General features: G+C 47.7%; 1 protein-coding gene across 1 annotated transcript; it reads right to left on the bottom strand.

Annotated features, from left to right (window-relative positions):
• Positions 1 to 1,083: 1,083 nt before the first annotated feature.
• Positions 1,084 to 16,208, bottom strand: KLF9 (KLF transcription factor 9). Its single transcript, XM_062513614.1, has 2 exons — positions 15,481 to 16,208; positions 1,084 to 5,273 (listed from the first exon to the last, which is right to left on the bottom strand). Exons 1-2 carry the CDS (start codon positions 15,947 to 15,949, stop codon positions 5,041 to 5,043), a joined length of 702 nt encoding a protein of 233 aa, XP_062369598.1. The 5' UTR covers positions 15,950 to 16,208; the 3' UTR covers positions 1,084 to 5,040.
• Between the last annotated feature and the right edge of the window lie 679 nt (positions 16,209 to 16,887).

The raw sequence follows: 16,887 nt of genomic DNA, 5'->3' as shown, positions 1-16,887 counted from the left end.
AAAAATTCTTGCCATTGGGAAAGCTTCCTCTGCTTTAAGGGAGTCCCATAAAAAATACTTGAGTAAGTACAGTGTTCTGACAATTGGGCAATTGCATTAAGTTACTGCTGAAGAAATTTTTCTGATGTAGGTGAGCAGTGTTAGGAGCTCAACCTGAAAGAGGTTTTGTTTCCAAAGCAAAAGTCGTTGAAGAAGTTGTAGTTGTTACAGAGCTCTGATGCATAAATGAAACCTCAAAGACTCTTTAGCCCTGGAAGAGTGAGTGCTGAACAAGGTTGTTACAGGCTCCTATGGAGATCAAAATTACCCAGGTCACCCAGCAGGCAGATTCAGAAAGCCAACCTTCCTTGTATGCAGCTTTCTGAACCACTCACCAGGCATTTAACTAGACTTTTAAGACATTTGGTGATGTGTTCTTTCTTTTGTCCTTGGCAGAGGAAAAATGAAAATACAGGAAAACTTGCACAAGTTCTGTTCTTAGAATCAGCAGGTCTGTGTTCAGGGTCACACTTCCCCATGCCACTACTGCCAGCACCTCTGTGGTGCATGCAAGTCTTCACATGATGTACCCATTCCTAGTCAATACTTATACCACTCCTGGCAAGACCCCTCTGTTCAATGTACTACATCTCAGTGGTTGGAAACATCCCTCTAAGGCCTCCTCTACACTAGGCTATGGATTTTGGTAGCTGTTCAAATTACAGCACTAAAACCAAATATTAAAAGGTTTAAAATGAAGAATAGTAAATTTGTGGAAAGTCTTCTATGAGGGGATTGCAAGGGAATGAGGCCAGTGCTACAGCCCTGTGCCCCTTATTCATAAAATCAATGACGAGCTGAAAAAAGAAAACATGCTGTTTTTCTTACCTGTCCTTTAGCCATCCAACACAAGAAGAAAAAAACTCCAACTCAGCATTGAGTCAAATCTGGAAGCTACTTAACAAGTTTTGTTCCAGCTCCAGATTATAATCTTCCTGTTTGTCCCTGCCTGCACTGCTGGAAGGTTACATGTTCCCTCAGGTCCAGGGCTCACCTTGCAGTCATATCCTAGCACCATGCCCATGTATCAGGTTAAACTGGTTCCTGTAAGGGGTTGCTTTCAGTAACTGTGATGCCAGTGACCATGCATGCAGGGAGATTTTTGGCACAGGGTACTTTGCCTTTCGCTCTTTCAGAGGCCAAGCACAGGTTTTTTACCAGCAAATCCTCCAAAGCCATGGAAAGCTCAAGGCAGCATTGTGGCTGCACAGGCTGAACCATCATTTGCTCACTGAGCAGCTGCATGGTGTGAAGGAGAGCACCACTCTGAACTCAAAGGCCATGGAGCACTAGGAGACAGACCTCTTTTGGGAGCTGAAGCATGCATGTGATGGGACACTTTTTCATGAGTACAGGTTGTGTCTGTTTCCCTACTGTATCAGTAGAAGGAATTCCTGGGAAAACACACTGGAAAAGTACAGAAAGACAACCCAAGCTATATGATGACTAGCAACAAGCTAGCAATAAGACCTTTGAAGCTGGTTCACACACTGCTCAAATGATGGATTTCATAATGTGCAGTGGTTTGTGGTTTTTTGGTTTTTTTTTTTTTTTTTTTTTTTTTTTTTAGTTATTCAGGCTAGTTTACATGACCACTGCTTGACTCCAGTCATCCAAGACAACATCTGGGTTTTTTATTCCTTTTTTTCTTTATTTGGACAATATATATATACATATATACAAAAACACCTATGCCTACTTTTTTTTTTCTTTTCCTTTTTTTACAATTTCATGTGATTTACAAAACAGGACAGCAAAATAACTTATAAAGAATACGAATACTGTACAAAAGTAAAACTGATTAAACTGTTGGGAGTTGGTATTTTACAGTGTTACAGATCACTGATTTGTAGAACAGCATTTTGAAGTATGTGTTCAGTCTGGTGTATGCTGGCCTAAGTCCATCTGCAAACTGAAAACACGTCTGTAATGTCGGTCATGAAAAAAGTTCAAGAATAAGTAAGTTATATAGCTATACCTTTAAATCCATTACTTCTCTACACTAATGGACTTTCTTAAGGAGAGGAGCTGTCCTAACTTTAGCGCTATTAAGTACTTCCAAAATAGTACAACAAGTACATATATTAGAGAACCTGATTTTCCTTTTCTTTTCCAACACTTGCAACACTATTCAAAACTTAACTTCAAGATGCAAGGATCTAACCTGCATTTTGTTTTAGGTGTTAAAGCCATCATTTGGCTTGTACTGAAAGAAAAAAAAAAAAAACAAACCAAATGAACAAAACAGTACAATGATATCCCCAAGCCTGGTAATTCCCAATGCATTCTGTTAGTGATTAATGAATCACATTAATCCTGTCTGTCCAATGCTGAAATACAGCATACATTACCATTTAGGAAGGGTTTTTTTCAGAAACAGGATCTTGTCACTGGCAGTTGTGACACATGCCTTGCATGTCCCATTGTCCCATGGACTAAAGTACCTCCTGCCTATTTCAGACTTTGCAGGAACGTTCCTTTAAGTGTGCATTCTACCCCAAATACACAACATGGAAACCATAAAGCTGGTCATTTACTTCCATATATCAGTTAATCCTGGTAGTTCAGTGACCAAAACGTTTACATACTGATTTAAGAGCTGCTTATCAGCTGTGGCTTCTAGTTGTGGTTGACTGGATGTGAGGATCTCTTGTATTTCACAGGATCGGGCTTTAATTTTCCAAGTGCCACCTTTGTCCCACAAAATGGCAACAATCCAGACTGCAGGATGGAGACTTGAAATCTAGCTTGATCTTCAGAGAGAAGAACAAATGTGAGCATAGATGCACCTTTGAATCTCATCAGGCTGCTCGTGGCCCTGACCTCACTCCACAAGGCAGCATTAACAGTACTGGTAAGCAGAACACTTTCTGTATTCCTAGACCAATAAAAACACCAATACTACCAGTTTTTATTACAAAGAACCTATGTCCCTATTACTCAATCTGAATACAAGAAATTAAAGTTTGGTTTCTAAAATAAATGTTTCAAAAGGCTGAAACGGAGGTAGAAAGTGTGCTTGGTTTCCTGATGTCTTCACTGAAGAAAACACATCCCTTTTTATTCCACAGACTGTTCAATATCCCCAATGCTTTAAAAGAAGTTCTCTGCACATAGACGAAATCTATCATGAGCTACACAGGTAAAAACACGGTATGCAAACTGATTTCTAATGCTGAAAGCCATATACAATTGTAGAGGAAAACACTCTACTCTCCGAGTTAATTCCTTATATTTGTTTCTAGAAAGCAAGCTTTTTATCAGATAAAACAGTAAGATACCATAATTGCACATGTGCTAACAAGATCTTTTATGTACAGAATTTTACAAGATGACCTAAATTCATCTGCAGTGGAGACACTTCGGGTTTCAGTGTAAATACTCACAAAATTAATTTGGCCCTAAGTCTTTGTAGTAGGGCTGCACCTCCCCTTCCTCTTCTGGAGAAAGGGGTAAAAACCAAACCAAAGAATGTTTCTGGAAAAAAACAATGTGTAAACAGGATTCTCCCCCTTTATACAGCTGGGGAGGGGGAAAAAATATATCACTTATAATTTCTTAAATTTCATGCTTTTAACATAAAAAAAATTGTAATATTCACTAATGACCACATTGGAAAGTTTTAATTCAGTGATATTTCTGCTCCTTTTAAAGCTCAAAAAATAGCTTTAACATAAAAGATAACTTTGCTTTTATCAGCATTTGATGTGCATGACACAGATACAAAGTACTAAGAAAAGCTTATGTCATAAAGGAGTATTGCAAGACACCTTCTGTATTTCAAATTAGCTTGTGGTATTCCCCCATACTCCAGAGAAATAGCAATCAAGAGATACAGGAGCCCTTCCAAAGTGCTCCTTACAGTAATTTTAGGTGTTTCCATCACAGAGTGCTCTTAAGAAAAGGTCTACCCTCTCCATAAACACACACAACTCCCATAGTACTCCAAGGGAGTTAGGCCATGGTATGAAGAGAATAAATCTTTAAGGCAAGTGTAGGAAGAGAAAAAGCCTTTAAAAAAGCAGCAGTTTGTAAAGTTGGTAGCTGCTTTGTGCACCCATTCAAGCAAACCACATCAGAATAAAGCACTGTTAGTGGCATTTCTGTAGTACAGTACTGTATTACTGACAAGTACAGTATAGGATCATATGAGAGACATATGCTTCAGTTCCCACATGCCTGCCACATTATCTAGGCTGAGTTGTATTTTTCCAGGTAAGTGAATAACAGAGCTAAATACACAGTCAGAAAATTACTGAGCTCTTCATAGGGATTTTTTTTTTTGCTTTAAGTATCTTGAATCATACATGTTTTTACTGGAAAAGTCCACCTGATATTCAAAAGTATAGTTCATACAAAGAAAAATTAAAAATACCTATTTACTTTAATGGGCCTTATTGAGTATAAATTCACCTATCTCAGTATATCAGTCATATACTATTGGTAACATATGTAATGTTTCTCTTAATAGTCTCTTTAAGTGCAGGATTGCAGAAGATACACAGAAGTAAACCCACTTCTACAATGTGCTATGGAGTTTTTATCTGAGTTATTAATGTGACTCGGAAAGTGTTTTTACTGGACAGACTCTAAATACAAGCAGCATTACACTGTTCAACAAAACATGTTCATGACACAGCAATCACAAAGACTTTGGGGTCATGCTACTGTGGTGGCACAGGCCAGACCTCCCAGTCATATGTATGTACACCAGTATCAACGCATTGCAGTTGAAGAGGTTGTCACCTCCTCGCTGGCTGCCCCTTCCTTTCTCTCACCCCACGGTCCGCTTGTTCCAGACTTGTTCTCAGGGCAGAGCCAGGAGGTGGAAGATGGGGAGGGGGATACTGAGTACTCTTTTTGTTTTAATGCCAGCTACATGTGCTTTTGGACAGCGAGGCTGACCAGCAACTCTGTGGATGCTCGTGCTCTGTCACCACTGCCTGCGTCCTCACCACAGCCTGCCTCTTCCCCACTCCTCCCCCAGGGCCAGCCCTGCCTTCACAAGGAGCTGCTGGAGCTGGACTTTTTGGACCGCTTGATCATGCTGGGGTGGAACTCAGTGTGGCGGCGGGCGTGCTTGGTCAAGTGGTCGCTGCGCATGAAGCGCTTCTCGCACAGAGGGCAGCGGAACTGCTTCTCACCAGTGTGGGTGCGGTAGTGCCGCGTGAGCTCGTCAGAGCGGGAGAACTTCTTAAGGCAGTCGGGCCACGTGCAGGGGAATGGTCGCTCACCTGTGGGGAAGAAAGGATGACAAGAGATTTAGAGATTTAGGGGGGCACAGGTAATGTGGATCGGCACATGCCGGCTTTGCTGAGGAGACGGTGAACATGCTGCTGAGGGAAAAAAGCTGCTTTTGTTTCCTGCCATGGTGCCAGTGTCTGTGGAGTTGTTGATAACTCACTTCATCAGGTTTCAGTCTCACCTCCAGTAGAAGCCAAAAACCCCTCCAAACACACGAAACTTGCATTCTAGTGCAGAACCTTATATGACCTGAAGACTGTCAAAACAACAGATGAGCTCTGCCTGTGGCAGTATGCTTTCCCTGTTGGTCTCACTATAGTAGCTTAGGAAAGGTGTGCCAGAATTATTCCTCTGACACTTCCATTCTACTGAATTATTTGTAACAAAATAATTTTTTTAACAAAAAAAACTTCACCTAGGACAAGTCATTCCAGCCCATGAAGAGGGGGAAGGTACTGGACAGAACAGTGAAGCCTCAGGGCTGCAAATATGTAGGGCAAAACTGCTGTACCTGCAGAGGGAAGTGCTACGCTCCCCTTTCAGCCCTTCTTCTGGAAATCCAAGGTGTTCCAGTAAGTATCCATCTCTTAGATAGCTGATATGAAGACTGGAAAAACACCTCATTATTCACACTCTATTGGAATAAATGTTTGCTGTAATGATGAAAAACAAACCCAAACACCTTAACCTAAACAACACTGTAACTTTGCTCTTACAAAACAAGAGGGCAAGTAGTGAAGAGCATTCTACGTCATCTTCCTGGCACTCCACATCCCTACAGTTCACCCCTGTGGGTTGTACAGGCTTTGCACACAAAGCCTGTTTTTCACAAACACAGTGCCCCGGAGCAGTGAGACTGACCCCAGTACACACCACAGATGGAAACACAAGAAGGTGTTTAAGTTCACACAAAAGCTTTCCGCCATGCACTGCTGCAGGTTTGATGCCTTAATTTGCTTTCTTCAGAGCCTCCTGAAGGGAATATAAATGGCAGCTCTATGACAGCTATTTACAGTCAATCATGAAATACAAAAACTATACCAGAAGTTTTCCAGCTTGGAAGAGTTGGAAAGAAACTTAGCAACTCCAGTATTTTTTTGGTACTGTGAGGCTTAACACAACAGCTGAGCTCATTTTATATTCAAAGATCAACAAAGAAGGGAGTGATTTACAAAGTGGGTCCTGGAGTTCTCCCCAGACACAACAGTAGGGACAAAAAGCTACAGACTTGGATAAACAGCCCTGAAGCCAGGAGAACAACAATCAGTAGAAAGCATGGTAGAGTTGCAGGGAGGGACTCACTGATGGCATCCAAAAGGTCAAAGAATAAGGACAGGCCAGGTAAGCTGAGGTATAGTTACACCAGGGGCCCTGAAAGCCCTCATAAGCCTCTCTGAGTAACACTTCACTGTTTGGGCTCTTAATTCTTTGTATTTCTTAACAGGCAGCTGCACTATTCCAGACCAGCCACTGTGCCATGGAGCTGAGCTGTATGAGTGGGACTGCCTAGGTCACATCACTGCCTTGTGCTGCTGCCCCTGTGCTTGCCTCCTTCACCCCATGGCCATGCTGGTTCTCAGTCAGGGGAGAGCAATGGAGAAGAGGAAGTCAAGCCAGCTGCTTGCCTGAGCCTGTTGGAGGCAGAGCTGCCAGCCATCATGAGCCAGGGCTATTTTCTTTGTTATAAATGCAGTTCTTGGCTCCCTGATGTATGCTTTTACACATGGCTGGAAGACCTCCTGAACAACCACAGCCCATATAAAACAAATTATTTAAAGAAGTGCATAGGGTCATGTGTGCATGACCATGTGTGCATGCCTGCAGCTACACAGTGGATCAGCACCAGGAGTTGTACAGGGGCCTCACAACACCACCCTTGCCCAGTGCCAGCCCTTAGCATCTGAGGCAAGTGTTTCACTTGTGCTGCTCTTTTGCAATCTATCTCATGGTTTCTGTCAGAGCTCCTGGAAGCAGGTGGCAGTGGGAGGTGCAGAACAGCTTTCTTGCTCCCCCTGGGAGTGTGGGAGGAGTGCTATACATCTTGCACGTGTGGAGCCATCTAGTATATGCTTCTGTGTCAGGCACTTGCACCCCAGAGCAGTGGGAGCAACTGAGACATCCTGCCTCATCCCCCAAAACTACATTTCCAACCATCTACCTCAGACAGCTCTTCAGTCTGCAGAAGTGCCCAACTGCAAACAGAGAGATGGGTGCCAAGGCTGGATAACAAACATCAGTCTTTGGGGAGCAGCACCTACATTTTAGCAAGGTAGTATCCAACCTGACTGTCTAAAATCTGGCCTCAAGCAGCCCTTAATAAACTGAACTCCTCCTCCATGCCATCCTGGAATTTCACGTGGGAAGATAAAATGAAGCCCTGCTTCTGGAATTCCCTCTGACACATGACAGGAGCAGCATAACCTCCACCATCACTACCCCACACACCCAATGCACATGCCAGGGGAAAGCACTCTATGCTTATGCAATGCAATCACAAAGCTTTAGAGAAAGGCAGGGCTCCTTCAGGATGGCTTGAGGATCACCTCACCTGCTGTGCCTTTGGTACTGTGCTCTGCAGGGAATCAACCCTGGACTCAGCTGGGGGAAGACACAAAGGCTGCAGGAGCCTGGCATGGTGCAGAGATGCCTTGCTATGGACAGGAAAGCTGCTGTGCACAAGGATGGGGATACAGCAGGGGTTGTGGGCAGATATGGGTGGCCACGCTCCCTTGGACCCACCTGGATGCCACCTGCACTGAGCCCCATCCACTGCTGAGCTCTCAAGTACAGCAGTGAATAATAGCTTCACCACCTCAGCAATACAAACCTGTGCAGAACCTGTCACAGCCACTTTAGTAGTGCCTATATGAAAGCAGGCACAATCCCTGACACATGGATGCATTAAACTCCATGCTTCTCAGAGCAGAGACAAGGCAGAGGGAGGTTTTTCCAGGCCCTCAGGGGTCATCTCCAAGCCTGAGAATTCACTGCTCCCCTTGGTCACAAAGCTATAAGGGATGACACCAGTCCAAAGAGACGGTACTGCAGTGGCAGCCTCAATAGGTGCAAGGCAGGCATGGAGCGTATCTCCCGGAAGCACTTCAAGCAAGGCAGAGATGGCTGATGGCATGTGGTAACTGTCCAATCAACAAAGCTGGTAGCTGTATCTGCTGTATTTGACATGCTGTCTTTTTGCAGCAGCAGAGATGTTGATGGACGAGCCCTCTGAGAAAACAAGTCTTGCAGCTCATATGCTTGCTGGGCAGGCAGTGGCCTAGAGAGCTGCTGTGCAAGCTAGTGCTACCTCCATCTGGAGATAAGGATTTGTGTGTCACCTCAGGCAAGGTGTATCTTTTCCTTACGATTTTTCTCCCTTAGTTTTGGGGGTAGTAATGCTAAAGCTTGAAACAGCAGAATGAAACATCATCACACAGTGCTGTTATACTCTGTTTCCTTTAGTGGCTATATGATGCTGAGTTTTTAAGTTATGCCTCCGATGGGATTTTCCATAAAGACATGAAGGAAAGGTCAATGGTACATCATGATAATTTGAACTGAGGTGTGATTGGATCCTAACACAGACACAAGAGGTAAACAATTTTCTTTAAAAAAATATGATTATGTATATACACATATATCCAGGGCAGCTTACAGAAGTAAAACATGAAAAACTGATTTATAGGTAATAGGAGCAGGTGCATCTGCAGACTCCTATTCTTTGTGCTGTAAAAAACCAGCACCAGAAATATAGTGAGAGACAGTTTATTTTCAGTATAAGTTCACAGAGGTTCTTCACAGGTGTTCTCTACAGTCTAAAGAACTCCTGCAACCCTAGCTTACTTTAAATCCCATATGGATCTTTGCAGATCCTTTTAATCTTAGCTCTCTTGCTACACCTACCATTTTCGACTTGGCCCTTTCCCCACCCTCTACAACAAATGTTTAGTTTATTCTTTCTGCGCAAGTTTAAACTCTATATCCAAGCTTATTTGTATGACCTGAGGCAGGTCCACTTTATTTTACTCTGACTAGTCAAAAAAATTATCTTTTTTTTTCCCTACCCTGGGACATTTCAGATTTTCCCACACTGCAGTCTTACATAGAAAGGGTTTCTGAAAAAAGAATACAGAGTGGGCATTAGCAGATTGATTAACATAAGTACAGGTAGTAGTGGTATCCTGATTAGTCATCTGCCTTCTCACCACAAAATGCTGCTTTATGCGTGGATGATTGAGGTTAGGAGTTGTAATTCGTGGTGGCTTTAATACACAGAATATCTGCTATCTCAAGTATCTCTGACTTTTCTCCTCAGTTATTTGCCCCACTCGCCCTGAACAAGCAATTTCCTGTGGGACATGCAAGATATTCTGGTGAAGACAGATCTTCAGGTAAGACAGATTGGAGGCCTTTCAAGCAGGCTTTTTCCTCTTCTGAGATATTCCAAAACCAGATCATTAAAATACTCAGATAGTGGTGCAGAGAGAGATCAGCAGTGAGGATGTTAGGGACGATATGCCTAAAGCAACACTTTCCCGAACACCTAAACCATGGTCATCCAACCAGACAACAGATCAAACAGATGAGATGGGCAACAGATGAGTTCCAGCAAGGGGTTTATTCTGATAGGACTTGGAATTAAACACAACAGGTTGGTTCACGTATTAAAATGCTGCCTTCAGCAAGTATTTAGGATGTTTTGATGTTCTTAAAACTACTACTCAGCAGCTGCTTGGACATACAGGTGTTTTGAGTCTCTTTCAAAAGTCCAGATGCAAAACCACCTGCTACAACCTGCTGCTGCTGAGTCTAAATTCCAGGAAAACTGTCTCGCTGTTATCCCACTGTGACACAGTATCAGATTCAAGGGATGCCCTTTCAGCTTCTCTGTCAGAGCACAAACCTCCACGACTGTGTTACAAAAAGGCTTTCTCTGAGGTTCCTCTGAGGTACTGTGTCTCCATACACATAAACATATATATCTATAGAGAGAGGTCAAATAAGCTACTTGGGAAAGATCTTTCCAAACCTCAGCAGAGAGTTAAACCTATGCTTTTGTAGCTGAGACGAGAGCCCTCAGCAATACATTCTTTGCTATGTGGGACAGGTTCCTAGCTCTTCTTTCCTGGCTTATCTTTGTGTGAACTTCCTCCAATTTACAGTAATACTTGAATATTAAATGAACAATGGAGAGACACCAACTCCTAGCCTGGTGCTTATGGCACTTACCTGGGATCAAAGGACATTGAGTTTAAGCTCCTGTCCTGTATGAATAATCAAATTTCCTTGCTAAGAAGAAACAGCTCTGACAGAGAAAGGAGGAATCCAATTTTACATGCATTCAGAAAGATAACGTAACTTTTGATATTTCACTCTGAATTTATTAGAAAGTGTTTCAACAGACTTTTGCCTCAAGTTAAAGGTATTTATAGAGTGCTCTCAGGCTATGCACATTCATCATAACCTGAACACAGATGGTGAACTTCACTACCACAAGTGAAGTGAAGTCTCTGAAGCTTATTTCTCTGAAGTACTCTTTGCCATCGCTCCTTCAGACCCTGTTTCTTTAATCTTAAATTGGCCCTTACTTGCTCTTCCAGCTGCAGGCTTGGAAGCTGTTCAAGGCCAGAAACACAGGAGCAACAGCCTGATGCACAACAACACAACAGCCACCAAAGAGGAACAAAGGAGTTGCAGCAATCCTAACAGCTGGCACTGCAAGAAACACAGGCTAACAAGAGCACTGACATCCACCACATGTTCTTCAGTGCCACAGCACAGTCTGCAGAACTCTGTAAAGCTGCAATTTCAATACATCCATCTGGAAGCAGGAGCTGTGCTTTTACGGATAATACCTGCTCACTGCCTCTGTCCTACATGTGAACATTGTCATCCTGACTCAATTGATAAACTCTTCTGGAGCACTTTCCCACAAGTGACACATACACCTGCTTAAAACCTTAATTTTTTTTACAGAAAACAAGACTACTGGGAACTTTGAACCTAATCTTGAGGACTTCTGCCTACCTTACTCAGCTAGAAGGGCTCCCAGTCAGGATCATCATGTTTCTCCAAGATCTGGAAACATGCCCATTAGAACTGCAGCAATTTGCACATTTTCATTAACCATGGTATTCCACATGGCAATATGAATTCAACAAAAAATGTATTGCTGGCTCCACGTTTTGCTATTGGGTCCTATTCTAAAGGATCTAGCTAAGTGATATGGCATGAGCTGGATAGGAGGCTCTTAAAATGCTGAATTTCAGATTATGCTCAAACAAGATCACTGAGAAAGATCTCAGCAAGCAAAGGACTGTCAACATTTGTACAGTCTGTTGGGTGACATAATCTGGAACACAAATAACAAAGCAGTACAGTAGAACCAAACTGATACAGGTGCTGGTTGAACAGCACGGTATCTGAATAGCAGCAACAGGCAGCTGCAGTGCCTATTCTTACTCTCTACTGGAAATGCTCCTCCAGTTCCCTGTGCACACCACCAACCTGTAGGTTCACACCTCTGCCTAAGCCCTGCTTCCAAGCACTGGTGAGAACCAAATGCTGGGAGCACTTAAGAGTGCATCAGGTGCCTGGTGTAAAAAAAAAAAAAACTCTTGGCATTGTTTGGATTCAGTTTACATGATGATGCAGTTGGCTGAAAAGCCTTGCTGAAGAGGGAGAACTTTTCCCACATCTGGGTTAATTAAGGGCATCTGATGTGTATGTGAAATTCCCATCAACCCTCAGCCTCCCCAGGCAAGTAAACACCTACATATCCAGTAGGAGGATGCATCTCACAAGCTACTTTTATGGTACCTTTCTGGTCAAGAAGGAGGGAAAGGAAAGATCTGGTCTCACTGGTCTTGTGCCCTTTAACTGGATTGTATTCACACCACCATAGCAAACATGAATTTCATACAGCTTGTTCCTCCTGCCAGTTTCTCTCTCTGCCCTTTGCCCTGCACTCCCTGGCCAGGCCTACTGACTGAGATTTCTTGTTTGTTCTTCTATGCCTTCATTTTCCCTGGAAACCCTCTAGCCTGCACATCCCTCTCTATAAAGCTATTCCCCCTGCTCCATCTTTGAGGCTAATAATAACCCTACACAACACCTGTCATAATCAAACTTCTAAAGCCACCTATTTAGAGAATTCTGTGCATTTTGAAGGCAACTATCTGCTTATCTGCTGCTGTTTGTCTTTTTCTTGGTCCAATGGGTCCTTCACCTTTTCCTGACCTCCGTTCCACTTCCAGGGCCTGGGTCTCACCCAGACCTAGCAGCACAAGCAGGAGGGCTGTTTGCACAAGTAGGATGTGCAGTGCCACCTGCTGATCTCTTCTGTAAAGATCAACTTAAAAGACAATTCCTGATGGATGGCTAATTTGGGCCTTCTGAAAATTGAACTACCATTATCACCAAAGGCCCAAACTTCAAGCAGTTATAGAGACGTTTTTAGTATCTTAAATAGGGAACCTTTGAACCAACAAGACTTGTTAATAAGATACAGACCTTTAACCTCTGAGCATCAAGTTTTTGCTTTCCACCCTTCTATCTTATTTGATATTTTGTTTCTTGCTTTGCAACTGGTGAGTTTTTAGTTTCCCAACTACTATACAAAAAGAGAAGGATCCAGAGCTTCCCAACTTGCTTGGTTAGGATTCATGAATAAAGAGAACTGTGAGTATGCACAAGTTCATGGCCATTTTCCAAGACAGAAACACTGGGATTAAATATTAAAAATTTAAGACCTGGGAGCTTCTACTGGTAGCTGTGCACCTACTTCCACTAAAAGCTACGCTGAAACAAGAAACCTAGTTGCTGGCCTCATGAAAAATGGCAGATAGATGAGAGAGACATTATTTGAAAAAAAAAAAAAAAAAAAAAGGAAATAAAACGGTAGTAAGGAGGGCCATTAATGCTCTGCTATATAAAGTTATTAATAACTCCAGAGGTCCCATTGAATCCCACTGTTGCTATGGAATTGTTGTAATCTGTAAAAATAATTAACACTATCAGTATTGTCTAGCATTTCAGTTAGCTCAAATTAACTTCACATTAGGAAGCTCTGAAAGTTCATTACTCCTGGATGTCTGCAGTGATTTTAAAAGAACTACCATGACAGTACACCAGTGTTTCAGTGAGTCAAATGCCTCATACTTGGAGCTAAGGCCACCCACTTGTGAGCAGCACATGCTAAACCTCATACCACTTCAGCAGTACTTATTATAACACTACTGCTTACAGCAAGCTGTGTGGGTTGTACAGTACATTAATTTACATGCCATCAAACAGAATGCTATCTCAGCCAACATCTATTCTGGTTCCCTTATCGGGGTGGATATCTGAGCATGGGGTAGTAAATGGAAATTTTACTAACATTTTCTTTGTCACTTATGAGACAACATTCTGGAGAGCACCAGTTACACTCAGCCTCCAAAAGAGCATCTGAGCTGGTAACACAACAACCCTTGGCACTGGTCATGAGGTCAGCATAGGGTCATTACTGACCATCTCTTTCCCAGCTCAGAGAGAAAGTCTAACAGCAGAGCTCATTGCTGAGCCATATCCAGTAATCCTACCCTCTTCTCTCCAGCCTCCTGAGCCAAGCTCCCAGCAGATCTGCCAGCAGGGCACTGGGAGGCAACCAGCACAGAGTTTCTTCCTCTGCAGCGCAAGCACACCTAGGCACACCAGCGAACTGGAGCAATGGAAGCTGAGCTGGAGCTCAGATGTGGTCATATCCTACCCAACCCGTATTAAATTCTACAGCAATGCCTGACAGTACACTCCTTGGGTGATCAGCTCATTTTGTATTACACCGCTATCTATCACCACCAACAGGTAAAACCCAAAAGGCACCATCAGAACCAAAAGAACCGATGTGAAGCACATGAAATGTCTTGGCAGTGTTTATCTCTTTTGATTCACTCCTTTCTGTTCCTGCACACAACCCTTTAATTCAGAACATTTTTAAAGCAGCCTTTTGTACTCCACTATGATCCCAAGAGTAATTCAGACCCATAAAGGTTTTTATTCAATACCTTGCACTGAAGGTCTAAAAACAAAGAAACAAACAAAGGGGGAAAAAAACCAACAAAAAAAACCCACCAAAACGAAAACCAACAAACGGAGAAGTCTGCAGCTGCTGTCCCCTTGGGGCCAGGCTGCCGCAGATATATCTCCAGGTTTCCATGTTGCCACACCCTCCGAGGCGCCTGGGCTAGGGACGGGAATGGGAGCACACAGCTCGATGAATGAAGCCCTTGTGGAACGCGTCAGAGCTGGATCGCGATAACCGACAGTGCGAGGCGCTGCCGCCGGGAAGAGCGGGGTCGGCTTTCTCGACACGGCGCCTCACTGCCCTCGACCGGCGGCGGGGCAGCGCCGGGGCGGTTCGGGGAGCGCCGGGGGTGGCTGCTCCGCCGGTGCTCCACCGCGACACCGGCTGTAGGTGACGCGCTCCCTCAGCGGGCCCATGCAGCCCGCCGGAGGGGGGTGTGTCCGCAAGCCCCAGCGGTGTGGCTCACCGACGTTCGGGGAGACACCGCCACCGTCCCCTCCCGAGCCGAGCCAGCCCCTGCTCGGGCGCCATGGCCCCGCGGCGCCCAGTTCCCGCAGCCGAGCAGAGCTCAGCTCAGCGCCAGCTCTGCCGCCCAGGCTGCGGGTTCCGACGGCGGGAGCAGCAACAGGGGCACGGGCGGGGACTGCGCTGCCCTCGCCTCCCTTGCAGAATCGGTGCCGAGTTCTGTCCCGGGGTAGGCGCTCGTCCGCCTACAGGAAACCCGAATCCCGACGCCCCTGTGCTCCCGTCGCCGACGCTCCGGGTGAACTCGGCGGTCCCCGCCGCCATCCTCCCAGCCGCACCGGACACGCGAAGTTCCCCGCTCCCGGGCATCTACCGCCCGGCTGGCGCTGCCCCCCGGGCCCGGGCCGGCTCCCGGCCGGCGCAGGTGGGCGGCGGGAGGCGCTGCCGCAGCCCCGCCCGGGGCGTCCGCCAGCTCCCGCCGGCCAAGGGACGCCGATGAGAGCCGGGGGAAGGAAAGGGGGGCGTGAAGCTGGGAGGGACACGGGCCAGCCCCGGAGCCTGAGCGGCGCGGCAGGGCGGCGGGGGCGCGCGGGGATGCCGGGCGCGCCGCTGGCCGGGTTCATCCGAGGACAAGCGTTCGCTCCCGCCCCCTTCCCTCCGCCACCGCTGACCTGTGTGCACCCGATAGTGCGCCTTGAGGTGGGAAGACTTGCCGTAGACCTTGCCGCAGCCGCTGTAGGGGCACTTGTGCCGCTTCTCGGCCGCCAGCTTCCCCTTAGGGGCGGCCCCGGCGGCACGCAGGCGGGGGGGCGGCCCCGGCGGGGGGCTGCGGGGCGGGCTGGAGCCCTGCTCGGTGGCCGCGTCGCTGTCGGAGCCCGCGTCCTCGTCGGGGCTCTCCACGCTGTCACTGCAGACGGAGGGGGCGGGCAGCGGCCGGTACTTGTTCAGCTCCAGGAGGCTCTTGGCGATGGCCAGCAGGGCGCAGTAGTCCTTCCAGGCGTCGCGGGGGTCGCGCAGCTCCCGGGCCGCCTCCCCCTCGTCCGGCACCTTCAGCCGCGCCGCCTCGGGCACGGCGGAGCGGTTGGAGATGGAGACCAGGCACTGCGCCGCCACGAAGTCCACGTACGCGACGGCCGACATGGTGCGGCCGCGCCCCGACGACAACGGGGGCTCCGTCCGCCCTCAGTGCTTGTCCGCCGGGCCGACCGTGCTGCCGCCAGCCATGGCCCGCCCGCGGCGCGGGAAAGAGCGGGGCGGAGGAGGAAGGGGGCGTGGGGGGCGAATAAATAGCGGGGCGCCGGGCAGGTCCTTCACCGCCGCCCCCCGGGGGCGGCGCGCAGACGGTGAGGGGGGAGCGCCGCCCGCGCGGCCGGCCCGGGTCCGGCGCAGGGGCCGGGGGAGAGGATATCGTCCGCCCCGCGCCCCGCGTGCTCCTGCCCGGGGGCGGCCGCGCCGGGGCCCATCACGTCAGGCGCGGAGCCCCTCCCGCCCCGGCCGGTCCGCGGGCAGGCCCGGCCGGCTGTGTTTACTTTCTCCCCCCGCCACTCACGGCGCCCCTTTTCTAGGGGGGGCGTGTCCGCTGGGCGGCCTCCCCGCCAATCGCCGCGCTCCCTCCCCAGGCCGCGTGCTACTCCGGGCGCCCCGCCGCGACCGCTTAAAGCAGCGATGCCGGAGCGCCGGCGGGGGCGGGACGGCGGGTGCGCCGCTGCTCCGCTCCCCGCCGCGGGGATCGTGCCGCCGGCCCGGCCGCGTCCCGGAGGAGCCAGTGGCGGCTTCGGTCGGGAGCTCCGCGGTGGGGGCGGCGCGGGGCGGCGGCGCCGAGCGGGTTAAGTGGCTCCCTGGAAGTCCTACGGTCCCAGCAACGGGCCGGCCAATGGGAAGTGAGCCGGCTGATGTCACTGGCAGCGCCCCGCCAATCAGCGCCCGGTCCCGAAAGGTGCGCAACGCTTGGAGGCGCGGGGAGCGGCGGGCGCGCGCTCCCGCCGCTGCCGGGGAAGGGCGGGAGGGGCGCCGGGGATGCCCCGCCCGGGCTGGGTGTCCGTGACCCCGGCACGAACCCGGGCCTGCTCCCCCTTCAC

This window comes from Cinclus cinclus, chromosome Z (genome assembly GCF_963662255.1).
Source record: "Cinclus cinclus chromosome Z, bCinCin1.1, whole genome shotgun sequence".
Classification (NCBI taxonomy): domain Eukaryota; kingdom Metazoa; phylum Chordata; class Aves; order Passeriformes; family Cinclidae; genus Cinclus; species Cinclus cinclus.
This window is presented reverse-complemented; position numbering and strand designations above follow the sequence as displayed.

Coding starts and splice junctions, on each gene's coding strand:
- KLF9 (XM_062513614.1), bottom strand. CDS start 15,949: ATGTCGGCCGTCGCGTACGTGGACTTCGTGGCGGCGCAGTGCCTGGTC. Junction 5,274..15,480: donor GCACTATCGGGTGCACACAG/GTCAGCGGTGGC, acceptor TCTTCCCCACAG/GTGAGCGACCATTCCCCTGC.